Here is a 17,281-nt window from a genome sequence, read left to right as displayed (position 1 = left end):
ATTTTTAACCAAATATTTTAATTTTTAATGAAATGGTTAAATTTAGAAACGATAAAGATAAAAATTGTTGCATAAACAGTTGCTTTTTCCAATATAAAACTGATTTTTTTGTAGACAGATGAATTTACAAAAAAATCAAATAAAAATACGAATACTTGTATTTTATAATTGAAAAGATAATTTATCAACTAAAGATTCAAATTTTCGAACATAATAAAATTAAATTTGATCCAAATCATTGAATTGTCAACAATAAAATGAATTTGTAACAAAAAAGTAGCATTTATAAACAAATAATTAATTTTTTATGAAAAAGAGATGAATTTTCAACTAAAAAGTAAATTTATTAATTTCAAAAAGGTCAAATGTAAACCAGAAAGTACTTTATAAGCAAACAGTTCAACTTTTAAACCAAAAACACGAATTTCGTAAAAAGACAGTAAAATATTCTATCTGAAAAATAGATTTTTTAATAAAAAATAAATTCCCAAGAAAGGAGGTAAAAGTTGAGATTTTAACAACAAAGAAAAACGAATTTTCAACAAAGTAGTTAAATTTTCAACTAAAATGAAAAATGTTCAACAAAGATTAATGTTTTTTAGCCGAGAAAAGAAAAAGTTAATGCAAATTATTGAACTTCCAAGCCAAATAACGAATTTTCTGCAAAAAGTTGAATTTTAAACCACAAAAGAAGGATTAAAAATGGAAAGGTTGATTTTTCAGTTTAAAAAATTAAGTTGAAACAAAAAAGAAAACTAATTTTCAACAAAATATATTAGATTTCCGGCAAAAAGATAAAATTTAAAAAAAAGTTCTAACAAAGTAATTTAACTTTTACCCAAATAGTTGGATTTTTCATTTAAAAAAAATTTTCGACTGGTAAAGTTAAATTTTTAGTTAAAAAAATTAATTTTCGCTTTAAAGAATTAATTTTCTGTTAAAGATATCGAAATATAAACCAAAAAGATGATTTTTTAACTAAAATAATGAGTCTTCAACAACGAAAATATTTTTTTTTCTTACAAAGTGGTTCCACCTTCAACCGAATTTTTTTTAACGAATAGTGGGTAACAAAAGAGATGAATTTTCAACTATAATTATGAATCTTCAACAAAAAATAGATTTCTTAACAAAGTAGTTTTACGTTTTTACAAAGTAGTTTTATTTTCATTAAAAAAAGATGAAATTTCAACGAATAATATTATGGTAGATGTTACAGCTAAAAACTCTGAAGATTTATTTTCTACCAAAAAAGACGAAGTATTAACCAAACACATAAATTTTCAAACAAATAGTAGATTTATCAACGAAAAAAGATCAATTTTAGAAAAAAAATAGTAAAGGTAAATTTGAATTAAAAAAAAAAAACTAGTCATCAACAAATTAGTAAAATATTCGACCAAGTCGTTTAATTGTCAGCCAACAAATTCGATTTTACAACAAATAATGCTCATAATTCTGTTAAAAAGTCGAATTTTCTACTCGAAAATAAAAATTTTCAAAGAAAAAACTGGAAAAATTATATTTGCAGTTTAAAAAATTAAGTTAAATAGTGGAATTTTTAGTTTAAAAAATTATTTTACATATTGTTGTTCTACCAAAAACCAATTAGTAAAATTTTCAACCAACAACTATGATTTTTCAACAAATATGTACTTGAATGTTTTTACAAAGTAATTCAGCTTTTACTCAAGTAGTTAGGTTTTCAATTAAAAAAGAATTTTCGACTGGAATAGTTAAATTTTTAGTTAAAAAAATTAATTTTCACTTTAGAAAATTAATTTTCTACCAAAAGATGTCGAAATTTTCAACTAAAGAGATAAATTTTTAACTATAACAATGAATTTTCAAAAACGAAAATATTTTTTTTCACAAATTGGTTCCACTTTCAACCAAGTAGTTTAATTTTCAATGAAAAAAAAAATTTCAAGGAATAATTAGATGGTAGATATTTAAATAAAAAAGCTGTTAATTAAAAATATAAAACAGTTTAATTTAACCAAAAAAGACGATTTGTCAACAAAAGAGATGAATTTTCAACTAAAATGGCGAATCTTCAACAAAAAATAGATTTTCTTAACCTCATAGCTGACTTTTCAACTAAAAATATTAATTTTTCTCCAATAAAGACAAATTTATAATAAAATATTTGATGTTTTAAATAAAAAAGATCAATTTTAGTTTAAAAAATTTAATTTTGAGGTCAAAAATTAATTTAAAAGAGAGTAGTTAATTTTTCCACCAAAGACATTAATTTTCAACAAAAAAAAAGGAATTTTCCCCACAAAAAATTAATTTTCAAAAAAAAAGGAGATGAATCTGCTACAAAATGGTTGAATCTTGCCAAAAAAAATTTCTTTCAAATGGTTCCATGTTCAACCAAGTAGTTTAATTTTCAATAATAAAGAATAATTTTCAAAGAATGATGGGATGTTGGACATTAAAATTTAAAAAATGTAATTTAAAATATAAAACCATTCAATTTAATAAAAAAAAAAACGGATTGTCAACAAAAAAGAGTAATTTTCAACTAAAATGATGAATCTTCAACAAAAAATAGATTTTTTAACAAAGTGGTTTTACGTTTCAACAAGCAGTTTAATTTTTAATAAAAAAATATGAATTTCCAAAGAATAATGTTATGGTAGATATTTCAACCAAAAGCGCCGTTAATTTTGAATAAAAAATAGTTGAATTGAACAAAAAAAAGATGAAATTTCTAATAAAAGAGATGATTTACAAAATAAAAAAGACAAATTTTTAACCCTGAAGTTAATTTTCGGCACAAAAAAAAAACAAAAGAATTCTCAACAAAACACGTGAATTTTCAAACAAATAGATTTTTCAACTGAAAAAAATAAATTTTGAACCAAAAGTAGAAAAGGTAAATTTTAACTTTAAAAAACTTATGTTCAACAAAATTGTAAAATATTCAAACAAAGAGATGAATTTTAACTAAAGTAATGACTTTCACAGCCAAAAGGGCGTTTTTTCAACAATTAAATATATCTCAGTCAAGAAAGAAAAAAAATTCATCGAAATTGTTGATTTTCCAAGTTAAAAGATGAATTTTCTGCCCGAAAATAAGAATTTTCAAACAGAAAAATGACAAAGTTAAATTTTTATTATAAAAAAATGTAATAGGTTCAAAAAAGAAAACAAATTTTTAACCAAATATTTAAGTTTTCTACCAAAAAGATAGACTTTCAACCAAAAAATAATGTTTTAACAAAGTAATTCAACTTTTACCCAAGTAGTTAAATTTTTAATTAAGAAAAAAATTCGACTGGAATAGTTAAATTTGCATTTCAAAAAAATAATTTACTGTTGTTTTACAGTTAAATGTTAGACATTTAAATTAATAAAATATGTAATTTTAAAATATAAAACAGTTAACTTTAACCAAAGAAGACAAATTATCAACAAAAGAGATGAGTTTTCCACTAAAATGATGAACCTTCAACAAAAAATTTATTTTTTAATAAAGTGGTTTTACGTTCGACCTTGTACTTTAATTTTTAATAAAAAGAGATGAATTTTTAACGAATAATGTTAATTATCGAGTAGACATTTCAACCAAAAATCGATGTTAATTTTAAATAAAAAATGGTTAAATTTAACCATAAAAGACGAACTGAAATAAAAAAGGTAAATTTTAATTTAAAAAAACAACTAATTTTCAACAAATAAATATTTCTCAGGTCAGGGAACAAAACAAAAATTCATCCAAATTGTTGATTTTTCAAGTTAAACGATGAATTTTCTTTTAAAACGTTCAATTTTCTACCCGAAAATAAGAATTTTTAACAAAAAATGAAGAAGGTACATTTTAACTTTCAACTTAAAAATATTAATTTCAAAAAAAAAAAAATAGTAAACTTTCAACCAAAAAATTATATTTTTACAAAGTAATTCAGCTTTTACCCAAGTAGTTGAATTTTCAATTAAAAAAGAATTTTTGACTGGAATAGTTCAATTTTCAGTTTAAAAAATTAATTTTCGTCATTTAAAAAAAATTAATCTTCAACAAAAGAAAGTTAAATTTTAAACAAAGAGGTGAATTTTCAACCAAAAATGATGAATTTTCAACAAAAAATGAAAAAGGCACATTTTAAGTTAAAAATATAAAATTCAAACAGAAAAAAGAATTAAACTTTCAGTAACAAAGTAATGATTTTGCAAAGTAATTCAACTTTTACCTAAGTAGTTGAATTTTCAGTTTTAAAAAATCAAATTTCACTTTAAGAAATTAATTTTCTACCGAATGTATCGAAATTTCAACCAACGAGATGCATTTTTAACTAAAATAATTAATTTTCAACAACGATATATTATTTTTTTTTAGAAATTAGTTGCACTTTCAACCAAGTTGTTTAATTTTAAATAAAAAAAGATTCATTTTTAACGAATAATGAGATGATAGAATTTAAATAAAAAAGCTGTTTAATTAAAAACTAAAACAGTTCAATTTAACCAAAAAAGGGGAAGTGTCGAAAAAGAAGATGAATTTTCAACTACAATAGCGAATCTTTAACAAAAAATAGATTTAAAAAAGTGGTTTTACGTTTGACAAAGCAGTATAATTTTTAACGAAAAAATGTTTGAATTCTTACCACTTTTTTCACAAAGTGGCTCGACCTTCAACCAAGTAGTTTAATTTTCAATGCAAGAATAATAATTTTCAAAGAATAATGGATTGGTGGACATTAACATTAAAAGAAATTTAATTAAAAATATAAAACAGTTCAATTTAACAAAAAAAAAAAAAAGAAGGAATTGTCAACAAGAGTTGAATTTTCAACAAAAAATTATGAGTTTTCAACGGACAATGTTACGATAGTTATTTCAATCAAAAGCGATGTTAATTTTAAATAAAAAACAGTTTAATAGAACAAAAAAATGAAATTTCTAACAAAAGAGATGATTTAAAAAAGAAAAAATACAATTTTTTAACCCTGAAGTTAATTTTCTACAAAAAACAAAAAAGAATTCTGAACAAAACACATGAATTTTCAAACAAATAGATTTTCCAACTAAAAAAGATCAATTTTTAACAAAAAATAAAAATGTTTTTTTTTTAAATTTAAAAAACTAATTTTCAACAAAATAGTAAAATATTCATCCAAAGAGCTGAATATTAGTTTTCTACCAAAAAGATAAAATTTCAACCAAAAAATAATATTTTAACAAAATAATAATTTTTAGTTAAAAAATTAATTTATTGTTGTTTCGCAGTTACATTTTCAACAAAAAATATGATCTTTCAACAAATAATCTAGTATTGGATATTTCAGTAAAAGAATATGTTAATTTAAAATTAAAAAAAAATTGAATTCAACGAAAAACAGACGAATATTCAACCAGAGTTTAATTTGTAACAAGATAGTTCAATTTGAAACTAAATAGTTAAATTTTTAACGAAATATGTAGTTCAACAAAAAAATAGATTTTTTAATAAAGTGATTTTACGTTCACCCAAGTTTAATTTTCAATAAAATTGATTTATTTTTATCGAATAATGTTATGGTAGATATTTCAACCAAAAAAAGTTGATCTCCTTTTTTCCAATATTATTTTTTGGTTAAAAGTTTTTTGGTAGAAAATTCAACTTTTTTATTTAAACTGATAATGTAACTTTTTCATTTTTTGTTACAAATTCGTATTTTTGGGTTGAGAATTCAACAATTTGGATGACATTTTTTTTAAACTGAAAAATGTTTATTTATTTAAAATTCATCATTTTAGTTGAAAATTAATCTTTTTGGTTGAATTTTAACTATTTTATTACAAAATCGTTTTTCTTTTGTTCGAAACTATTTTTTTTACAGAAAATGTAATTTCTCCATTTTTGTTAAACATATCCAATATTACATTTTTTGTTGGGAAATCATGTTTGCAGGTTGGAAAATATTCATTTTTTCCAACTGATCTACGGCCACCCGGTCTGTCCTCTCTCGAAAGAATATTAAAATAATCCTGAACTTTCAGAAAATGCTTTGCTTTTATGCATTTCCGCAATGTCAAAGGGCGATTGGTTTGCCCCTTTGTTACGAAGATTGCATGGCTGTGCGACATGAGTTTTGTTTTAACGAGTGGGCACTGATCGAAGACAATAAAGAAAGGGACATTTTTATAAGATCTCGTGGACATTTTTCACTGCCAGATTGTGAAAGTCTTCCAAAAATTAACAAAGATATGGTCACTTGCTCAAATATTCACTTGACTGATATGAGTCAAGATCTCATTACTTGTAAGTCCTTGTCGCTTTAAATCAATATTTGCATTTTTTTTTCGTACTTTCACTGAAAGGATAATAAACTCATAGCTTAAGGGAAAAGGGATCGTTAAAAAAATTTCAAAGATTTTACAACACTTAAAACGATTTTGAATATTTAAATTTTAAACAGATTAACAAAAATTTCACTAATTCCATAAAGATTTCAACAAATTTCAAAAGGTTAAAAAAATTTCAATAGATTTCAAAAAATTACAAAAATACCAAAACATTTTAAAATATTTCAAAGATTTCACAAAAATTTCACAAAGGTTTCGAAACTGAAAATATTTAAATGATTTCACAAATGAATTTTTCTTAATTTCCTTTAAGCTACTAGTGCGATCTCTCTAGTAGCTTAAGGGAAAAGGGATCGCCCATAAACTACATTACCACTTTAGGGTAATAAGATTTTCACAATTTTGGGAAATTGTTGACCCCCTCTTCATCTTTGATAACCATTTATTTAGTTATGACCCCCCCCCCCCCCCCCCCCCCCCCCCCCCCCGAAAGTAATTCCGCCTTTAGGTAAAACCCGAATTTAAATTTATACTGTTTTTTTTTTATATTTATGGAGAAGTCAAATTGCCAGTAAACGTTTGTTACTTACGTGAGCGTGTGATGAATTTTTAACTTTGGTAATAAATCAACAATTAAAATAAAAACTTGATTTTCAGAATAACTGTAAAAATGTGCCAAATGGAATTTTATGTGACAGTCAATCCGGGTATTGTTGCATTTTTAAACTAAGAAAGTTACATTTTTAACAAAAAATGGAATAGAGAAAATCTTAATTGAAAAAATAATTTTAAATTATTAAATAAAATAATTTTCTACAAAGTAATTGATTTCTTAAACTAAATATTTGAAGTTTCAAGTCAAAATGACAAAGCTTCTATACGAAACTGCTAAATTATCAAATAAAACATATGAATTTTTGATTAAAAAATTAATTTTATACAAAAAAAGACGAATTTTCAACCAAATACAAAAAGTGTCAATCGAAATAAATTTTCAAAAAAAAAAAAAACAACAAAAAAACACGAATTTTTAACAAAATAGTTTAATTTTAACAGAAAGTTGAATTTTTACTTAAAAAAGAACCGTTTTTAACCACAAATGGAATAGGTAAATTTTCAATTACCAAAGTAATTTTTCAATTTTTCTACCGAAAAAAAACTAATTATTAACAAAATTCAAGAATTCTAAACCAAAAAATTTGAATTTTCAACTAAAAATAATGAATTTTTAAGCAAAGAGATTAATTTACTACCAAAAATGAAGAATTTTCAAGAAAATCAAAGAATTCTGTACGCAAAGGTTAAATTTACAACTAAAAAAGAAGACATTAAAAAAAAAAAAGATTAACTTTCTGCAAAAAAAGACGAATTTGCAATAAATTTCAAGAATTCTCAATCCAAATATTGAATTTTCAACTAAACAATAAGAATGTCCAAACAATAAGATTAATTTACTACCAAAAAAGCCGATTTTCCAGTAGAATTGAAAAATTCTCAACCAAAAAATTTCATTTTCAACCAAAAAGATGAATTTTCAAACAAGAAAATAATTCAATACAAAAGAAGATGAATTTTCAATCAAATTCAAGAATTCCGAATCCAAAAGTTGAATTTTCAAGATCGTAGTTGTTCTTTAAAACCTAGTTTTTTAAATATTGAACCAAAAAGATTCCAAAGACAAAAAAACAATTTTTTCAACTAAAAAAGAAGAATTTTTAACAAAATTCAAGAATTCTCAACCACAAACTTGAATTTCCTAATAAAAAAGAAGAATTTTCACATAAAAAGATAATTTACTACCGAAAAAGATGAATTATTATTAAAATTTAAGTAAACTCAACAAAAAAGTTGCATTTTTAACTAAAAAAGATCAAGAGAGATTTGTTTGATTTGTTTGATTTTAAATAAAGTAGATCAACTTTAAAACTATTTGTTGAAATTTGAACCAAAAAGCTGAATTTATAAAGAAAAAGATTAATTTTCCACGGAAGAAACGAATCTTCAATAAAACTCAAAAATTGTCAACCAAAAATATAATTTTTCAACTACAAAGGATGATTTTTTAGACAAGAAGATCAATTTACTACAAAAAAAGAACTTTTAACAAAATTCAAGAATTCCAAACCAAAAAGTTGAATTTTCAACTAAAAAAGATTAATTTTCTACGAAAAAAGATTAATTTTCAACAAAACTCAAGAATTCTCAACCAAAAATATGAATTTTCCGCAAAAGAGGATGCATTTTTAAAGACGAAGATCAATTTTCTACAAAAAGAAAGAACTTTAAACAAAATTCAAGAATTCTGAACCAAAAATTTGAATTTTCAACTAAAAAAGCAGAGTTTTTAAATAAAAAGATTAATTTACTACAAAACAAGAAATTTTTCTTACAAATATCAAGAATTTTCAACCAAAAAGTTGCATTTTCAACCAAAAAGTTGCATTTTCAACTAAAAAACATGATTTTTCAAACCAAAAGATTAATTCATTACCAAAACAGAAGACCTTTAAACAAAATTCAAGAATGAACCAAAAAGTTTAGTTTTTAACTAAAAAAGAAGAATTTTTAAATAAAAAGATTAATTTTCTACCAAGGAAGACAAATTTTTTTTATAAAATTCGTGATTTCACAATCAAAAAGTTGCAGTTTCAACTAAAACAAAAAGATTAATTTGCTACCAAAAAAGAAGAATTTTCAATAAAATTCCAGAATTCTCAACAAAAAGCTGAATTTTTGAGAAAGAAAGAAAAAGACATTTGTTTAATTTTAAAGAAAGTAGTTTAACTTTAAAACCTAGTTGATGAAATCTGTACGAAAAAACTGAATTCATAAACAAAAAGATTAATTTTCTACGGAAAAAACGAATTTCTAACAAAACACAAGAATTCCCAACCAAAAACTTGAATTTTCTGCTAAAAGGATGAATTTTTAAACAAGAAGACTAATTTACTACAAAAAAAGAACTTTTAACAAAATTCAAGAATTCTGAACCAAAAAATTTAATTTCCAACTAAAAAAGAAAAATTTTCAAACGAAAATTTAATTTACTATTGAAAAGACGAGTTTTCAATAAAAATCCAGAATTCTCAACAAGAAGTTGAATTTTTAAGAAAGCAAGAAAAAGAATTTAAAAAAATTTTAATATAGTAGTTGAACTTTAAAACCTGGTTGTTGAATTTTGAACCAAAAAGATGAATTTTTCAACAAAAAGATAATTTTTTCTACGGAAAAAATTAATTTTTCACAAAATTCAGGAATTTTCAACCAAAAAGTTAAATTTCCAAATAAAAAAGATGATTTTTTAAACAAAAATATTAATTTATTGCTATATATATTATTACTATGTTATTATTATTATTACTATAACTAAAAATGAAGAACTTTTCAACAAAATATTAATTTACTATAAAAAAAGCCGAGTTTTCAATAAAATTCAAGAATTCTTAACCAAAAAATTCATCTTTTAACTAAAGAAGCTGAATTTTTAAACAAAAAGATTAATTTTCTATCAAAAGAGACAAATTTTTAATGAAATTCAAGAATTCCGAACCAAAAAATTGAATTTTCAGCTAAAAAAGAAGAATTTTCAAATAAAACGATTAATTTACTACCAACAAAGAAGAATTTTAAACCAAAAAATTGAATTTCCAGCTAAAAAATAATAATTTTTAAATAAAAAGAATAATTTACTACCAAAAAAGAAATTTCTTTAAAAAAATTCAAGAATTCTGAACCAAAAACTTTAATTTTCGACTAAAAAAGAATTTTCAAACGAAAAATTAATTTACTATTAGAAAGACGAGTTTTTGATAAAGTTCCAGAATTCTCAACAAGAAGTTTAATTTTTAAGAAAGGAAGAAAAAGATTTTTTTTTCATTTCCAAGAATGTAGTTGAACTTTAAAACCTAGTTGTTAAATTTTGAACCAAACAGTTGAATTTTTCAGCAAAAGAATAATTTTTTCTACGGAAAAAATTAATTTTTAACAAAATTCAGGAATTTTTAACCAAAAAGTTAAATTTTCTACCAAAAAAGACGAATTTTTAATAAAATTCAAGAATGCACAATCAAAAAGTTGCTGTTTCAACTTGAAAAAATTTTAAACAAAAAGAATAATTTGCTACCAAGAGACAAATTTTTAATGAAATTCAAGAATTCTGAACCGAAAAATCGAATTTTCAGCTAAAAAAGAAGAATTTTTAAATAAAAAGTATAATTTACTACCAAAAAAGAAATTTCTTTAACAAAATTCAATCATTCTGAACCAACAAATTTAATTTCCAACTAAAAAAGAAGAATTTTCAAACGAAAAATTAATTTACTATTAAAAAGACGAGTTTCCAATAAAGTCCCAGAATTCTCAACAAGAAGTTGAATTTTTAAGAAAGGAAGAAAAAGATTTTTTTTTGTAATTTTCAAGAAAGTAGTTGAACTTTAAAACCTAGTTGTTAAATTTTGAACCAAACAGATGAATTTTTCAACAAAAGAATAATTTTTTCTACGGAAAAAATTAATTTTTAACAAAATTCAAGAATTTTCAACCAATTAATTAATTAATTTATTACTATAACTATATTATTACTATAACTAAAAATGAAGAATTTTTTAATAAAAAAATTAATTTACTAAAAAAAAAACCTAGTTTTCACAAAAATTCAAGTATTCTCAACAAAAAATGTGATCATTTAACTAAAAACGCTGAATTTTTAAACAAAAAGATTATTTTTCTTCCAAAAAAATACAAATTTTTAATAAAATTTAAGAATTCACAACCAAAAAGTTGCTGTTTTAACCAAAACAATTTAAAACAAAAAGATTATTTTGCTACCAAAAGAGACACATTTTTAATGAAATTCAAGAATTCTGAAACAAAAAATTGAATTTTCAGCTAAAAAAGAAGAATTTTTAAATAAAAAGATTAATTTACTACCAAAAAAGAGGAATTTTGAACCAAAAAATTGAATTTCCAGCTAAAAAAGAATAATTTTTAAATAAAAAGAATAATTTACTACCAAAATAGAAATTTCTTTAACAAAATTCAAGTATTCTGAACCAACAAATTTAATTTCCAACTAAAAAAGAAGAATTTTCAACGAAAATTTAATTTACTATAATAAAAGCCGAGTTTTCAATAAAATTCAAGAATTCTCAACCAAAAAATTGATCTTTTAATTATAAAAGCTGAATTTTTAAACATAAAGATTAATTTTCTACCAAAAAAGATAAATTTTTAATAAAATTAATTTTTTATTAATTTAAAATTTTAAAAAAATTTTAAAATAAAATTCAAGCATTCACAACCAAAAAGTTGCTGTTTCAACTAAAAAAGAAAATGTTTAATTTTCTACCAAAAAAGACAAATTTTTAATAAAATTCAACAATTCTCAATCAAAAAGTTGCAGTTTCCGCTAGAAAAGATTAATTTTTAAACATAAAGATAATTTTTTTACCAAAATATTCGTCATCTCAAAACTCACTAAAAACGTTACCATATGTATTTTCAGAAAAAAATCTAAATTCTTACTTTTACTGGGACCCTCCCCCTACGCAGGTTTTGTGCCCCCTCCCTTAAGTGGTAACAAAGTTAATGGACGATCGCTTTTCCCTTAAGCTACTCGAGAGATCTCTACAGTAGCTTAAGGGAAAAGCACCCGACCGGAAATCGGAAGTTCTGTGGTTCGATTCCTAGCAGAGCGAAGATTTTTTTCAGAAAAAAATTATTAAAAAAATTAAATTTATGATACGGATAATAAAGATTCCTTGAAAAATAAACTTGTAGGACATTCTTTATTTGATAGATGACTGTGTTGAAGGCAACGGGCGGTTTTATATGGGCAAAATAAATAAAACAAAAATGGGTCTTGACTGTCAATCCTGGAGTTCTCAAGAGCCGCATTTTCACGACAGGCCTCCTAATGTTTTCCCGCAAATTATTAACGGCGATAATTACTGTAGAAATGCAGGTGGAAATGAACCGATGCCTTGGTGTTTTACTATGGATCCAAAAATACGATGGCAATATTGCGATATTCCAAGATGTGGTATGTTATTTTTGAATTTTATATCATTTATTATATTTTAGGGTTTGGAAATTTGTATAAAGTCGTTTTTATATGGCAATTTTTCATTTTTAGATAATTCAACCCAAGAGGTTTTGATCATTGATCCCAAAGACTTGTCAATGGAAACTTTCTTCACGCCATATATGATTCTCATTTTAGCATTTATTGGATTTTTAATTATTGTCGGAACCTCAGTTGCTTTATTAATAAGCCACAGGTTTCAAAAGCGCCATCAAGGTTACGGTTCCACCGAAAATCAGGTACTTGAAAATAATAAAAATCTAAGTTTGATTGATAAAAAAAACTCATCTACTAACCGGAATTGCTAGAGAAGTCTGGTTTTAAAATTTCGTGGCATTTAGAGGTTTTCTAAATTTACTTTTACGAAAGAAAAATCGGTCAATTAAATTCAACTTGAAAATATTCGAATGATCGCAGTCGAATTTAACAATACATTCTTATGGAATTATTATTGAATGCACATATAAAGATTCTTTCAGTAATCATTGAAATTTAAACGATTCTTTTCATTTTTAATATAAAATTTCTTTAAAATAAATTAAAATATATCACAGAGATTTCAAAAGATTTCACAAGGATTTCAGAAATATTGAAAGATTTCCCAAAGATTTCAAAAGATTATAAAAAATTCAACAGATTCCACAAAGGTTTCGAAAATGTGAAAAGATTTGAATGATTTTGCAAATATTTTAAAGATTCAACAAAAGTTTCAAAAGATTTTTATAAGATCCCACAAAAGCTTAAAAAAACTTCAAAATTTTACAAATTTGATGGATTTAAAAATATTTCATTAATATTTCAAAGATAACACAACATTTTAAAGTATTCAAAAAATCCAAAAGATTTCACAAGGTTTTACAATTTTTTTTAGCGATTTTGAATATTTAAACAGATTTACAAAGATTTCAATTATCCCATAAAGATTTCAAGATATTTCAGAAAAATTCAATAGATTTCTCAAAGGTTTTAGAAGTTTCAAAAGTTTGAAAAGACATATTTTACAAAGATTTCAAAACTAAGAATTCAAAAAATTTCAAAAGCTTAAAAAAATGTCAAAATATTTTAAAGATTTAACAAAAATTTCACAAAGGTTTCAAAAAATAACAATAGTTTTCATAATGTTTTCAAAAAATCTCACAGATTTCAAAAGATTTTAATAGATTTCACAAAGATTTCAAAAATTTGAAGGATTTAAAAATATTTCAAACATTTCAAAGTATTCAAAAAAATCCAAAAGATTTCACATGGGTTAAAAAAATTATTTAAAATTTTAATCGATTTTAAAGATTATTTCAAATTTCAAAGTTTAAAAAAAAATTCCAAAAGGTTTAATGACTTCCCCAAGATTTCACAAAATTTCAAAAGATTAATAAAATGCTGAAAGATTCAAAAATATTTCAAAGATTTTACAAAAATTTCACAAAGGTTTCAAAAGATTATAAAAGATTATCAAGGGTTTACAATTTTTTGACAAAGATTTCAAAGATCTGAAAACATTTCAAAAGATTTTAAAAATACCAAAATATTTCAAACATTTAAGAACGGTATCACAAGATTACAAAATATTTCACAGAGGTTTAAAATGGTGCAAAATTTCAATAATTTTACAAAGATTTGAAATATTTCAAAAATTTAATCGAATTTTTAAAGATTTAAAATATTTCAACAGATTTTAGAAAGAGTTGAAAGAATTCGCAAAAATTTCAATTATTTCAAAAAGATTGCAAAAAATTTCAAAAGATTAACAAGATTCCAAAATATTTCAAAATATTACAGAAGCTTTCAATAGATTTAATGAAGGTTTCAAAATTTTAAAGGTTTAACAGTGATTTTAATGACTTGTCGAAGAATTCACAAAATTTCCAAAGATGTAAAAATATTTCAAAGATTTCACAAAAATTTCACAAAGGTTTCAAAAGATTATAAAAAATTATCAATGGTTTAAAAGTTTCAATAAATTCAACAAAGGTTTAAAAACTTTTTAAGGTTTAAAAATGTTTGACAAAGATTTCCAAGATATAGAAACTTTTCAAAAGATTTAAAAAATGCAAAAATATTTCAAAATATTTCAAGAATTTCACAAAGGTTTTGCAAGATTACAAAAGATTTCAAAAAGGTTTCGAATTTGTCAAGATTCCAAAGATTTGACAAAGATTTGAAATATTTCACAAGTTTCAGAAAATATGTAAAGATTTTTATTATTTCAACAGATTTTGGAAAGATTCTATAGATTCCACAAAAGATTTCAGATATTTCCAAATATTTTAGAAAATTTTGCTAACATTTCAAAAAATTTCACAATGTTTTCTAAACGTTTCAAAATATTTCAGCAGTTTTCAAATATTTCAAAAAGATTGCAAAATATTACAGTAGATTTCACAAATGTTTAAAAAGTGTCAAAATATTTAAATCATTTCATAAATATAAAAAATTTCAAATATTTCACAATATTTTAAATGATTTTAAATATTTCAGAAAAACTCCATCGATTTTACATCGGTTTCAAAAATTTAAAAAATTTTAAAAATATTTTACAATGATTTTAAACATTTGAAAAGATTTTAAAAATATCAAAAAGTTTCAAAAGATTTTAGAATTGTTTCATAAAAATTTTGAAAGATTATAAAAGATTTCACAAAGGTTCAAAAAAATGTCAAAGATGTAAAAATATTTCACAGAGATTTCAAGTACTTCACAAAGATTTCAATAATTTCCAAATGTTTCAGAAAATTTGGCTAAGATTTCAAAATTTTCACAAAACATGAAATGATTAAAAATATTTCAACAGATTCACAAAAGTTTCAATTATTTCACGAAGATTTTATAAGTTATCAAAAGTTTAAATAAATTCTAAAACGTTTCAAAATATCAGAAAGATTTCGAAATAGTTCAATAATTTTACTAGATCTATTAAACGGTTCAATAATTTCAAAAGATTTCAAATATTTCACAAAATTTTTAATGAATTTAAATATTTTAATAGATTTCAGAATTTTTCGCAATGATTCACAAAAATGGCAATCTATTTGATAATTTTTTTTTAATTCAGAAGATTAAAAAGAAATCCCGAAAATATTAAAGAAAGTGTTACAAATATTTTACAAATATTAAAAAAGTTACAAAATATTTCAATAAATTTCATAAAGGTTAATAATTTTCAAAAGATTTCAACGATTTCACGAAGATTTCTAAAATTTCATGAACATTTCCGTGATTTCATAAATATTTAGAAAATTTTAAAACATTTTTAATATTTCAAGAGATCTCATAAAGATTTCAACTATTTCACAAAGGTTTCAAAGATTTTTGAAAAATAGCAAAAGCTTAAAAAACTGGTAAAACATTTCAGAAGATTTCAAAGAATTCAGAAGATTACAAAATATTTCAATAGATTTCACAAAAAGTTCAAAAATTTAAAAAGATTTCGACTGTTTCACAAAGATCAGAAAGATTCCGCAAAGATTTGGAAAAATTACAAAATACTTTAATAAATTCCATAAAGGTTAAAAAAATTTCAAATTATTTCAATGATTTCACGAAGGCTACTAAAATTGCAGTGATTTAATCAATTTCATAAAGATTTGGAAGATTTTAATTATTTCGCAAAGATTTAAAAGATTATGAAAAATTTCAAAAGTTAAAAATTTTTTTTAAATTTCAGAAGATTTGCAAGATTTTTCAAAGATTTCAAAAGATTACAAAATTTTTTAATAGATTTGATAAAAATTTCAAAACTTTAAAAGAATTTCGATGCTTTCACAAAGATTTCACAAAGGTTTCAAATATTTTAAAGATTTCACAAAGATTTCCAAAATTTCAAAGGTTTGAAATTTTTTAATAGATTTGACAAAGGTTTCAAATTTTTTTAAAAAGATTTCGATGATTTCACAAAGATTTCAAAAGTGTAAAAATATTTCATCAGGTTTCACAAAAATTTTAAATGTTTGAAATATTTAAATAGATTTGACAAAGGCTTCAAATATTTTAAATGATTTCGATGATTTTATAAAGTTTTTAAAAGTTTTGAAATATTTCAACAAATTTCACAAAGATTGCGAAAATTTTCAAGGTATTAAATATTTAAAAAGATTTGATAAAGGCTTAAATAATTTAAAAACATATCGATGATTTCACAAGGATTTCAAGGATTTCAAAAGTCTTGCATATTTAAACAAATTTCACAAATATTTTTAAAACTTCAAAGGTTTAAAATATTTAAATAGATTTCATAATGTTTCAAAAATTTAAAAAGATTTCGATGATTTCACAAAAATTTCAAAAATTAAAATATTTTAAAAATATTTTAAAGATTTTCGCAACGATTTCTAAGATTTCACAAAAATTTCAAAAGTTTGGAAATATTTAAACAGATTTCACAAAGATTTCGAAAATTGCAAAGGTTTGAAATATTTAAATAGATTTGACAATTTAAAAAAGTTTCGATGATTTCACAAAATTTTATAGATTTTACAAAAATTTCAAAATGTTTTAAATATTTCATCAGATTTCACAAAGTTAAAAAAATTTCGATGTTTCGAAATATTTCAAAAGATTTGACAAAGATTTCAAAAATTTCAATGGTTTGAAATATTTAAATATATTTGATAATGTTTCAGAAATTTAAAAAGATTTCAACGATTTCACAAAGATTTCAAAAGTTTAAAAATATTTCATCAGGTTTCACAAAAATTTCAGAAATTAAAATATTATGCAAATATTTTAAAGGATTTCGATGATTTCACGAAGATTTCAAAAGTTTAAAAATATTTCATCATGTTTCACAAAAATTTTAAAAGTTTGGAAATATTTTAACAGATTTCACAAAGGTTTCGAAAATTTCTATGGTTTGAAATATTTAAAAAGATTTGATAAATGTTTCAATAATTTAAAAAGATATCGCTGATT

The 17,281-nt window shown here is 22.5% G+C and overlaps 1 protein-coding gene across 1 annotated transcript in view; it reads left to right on the top strand.

Annotated features, from left to right (window-relative positions):
• Nucleotides 1-17,281, top strand: part of LOC117175282 (tyrosine-protein kinase transmembrane receptor Ror2-like) — a 28,306-nt gene that overhangs the window by 4,842 nt on the left and 6,183 nt on the right. Inside the window, exons 3-5 of the mRNA XM_033364992.1 lie at nucleotides 5,989-6,250; nucleotides 12,092-12,334; nucleotides 12,428-12,615. Coding sequence (XP_033220883.1) covers nucleotides 5,989-6,250; nucleotides 12,092-12,334; nucleotides 12,428-12,615 — 693 coding nt within the window. The remainder of the gene's footprint in view (nucleotides 1-5,988; nucleotides 6,251-12,091; nucleotides 12,335-12,427; nucleotides 12,616-17,281) is intronic.

Source organism: Belonocnema kinseyi, chromosome 6, assembly GCF_010883055.1.
Source record: "Belonocnema kinseyi isolate 2016_QV_RU_SX_M_011 chromosome 6, B_treatae_v1, whole genome shotgun sequence".
Lineage (NCBI taxonomy): Eukaryota > Metazoa > Arthropoda > Insecta > Hymenoptera > Cynipidae > Belonocnema > Belonocnema kinseyi.
The sequence above is the reverse complement of the archived record's forward strand: the minus strand, read 5'-3'. Positions and strand labels throughout refer to the sequence as shown.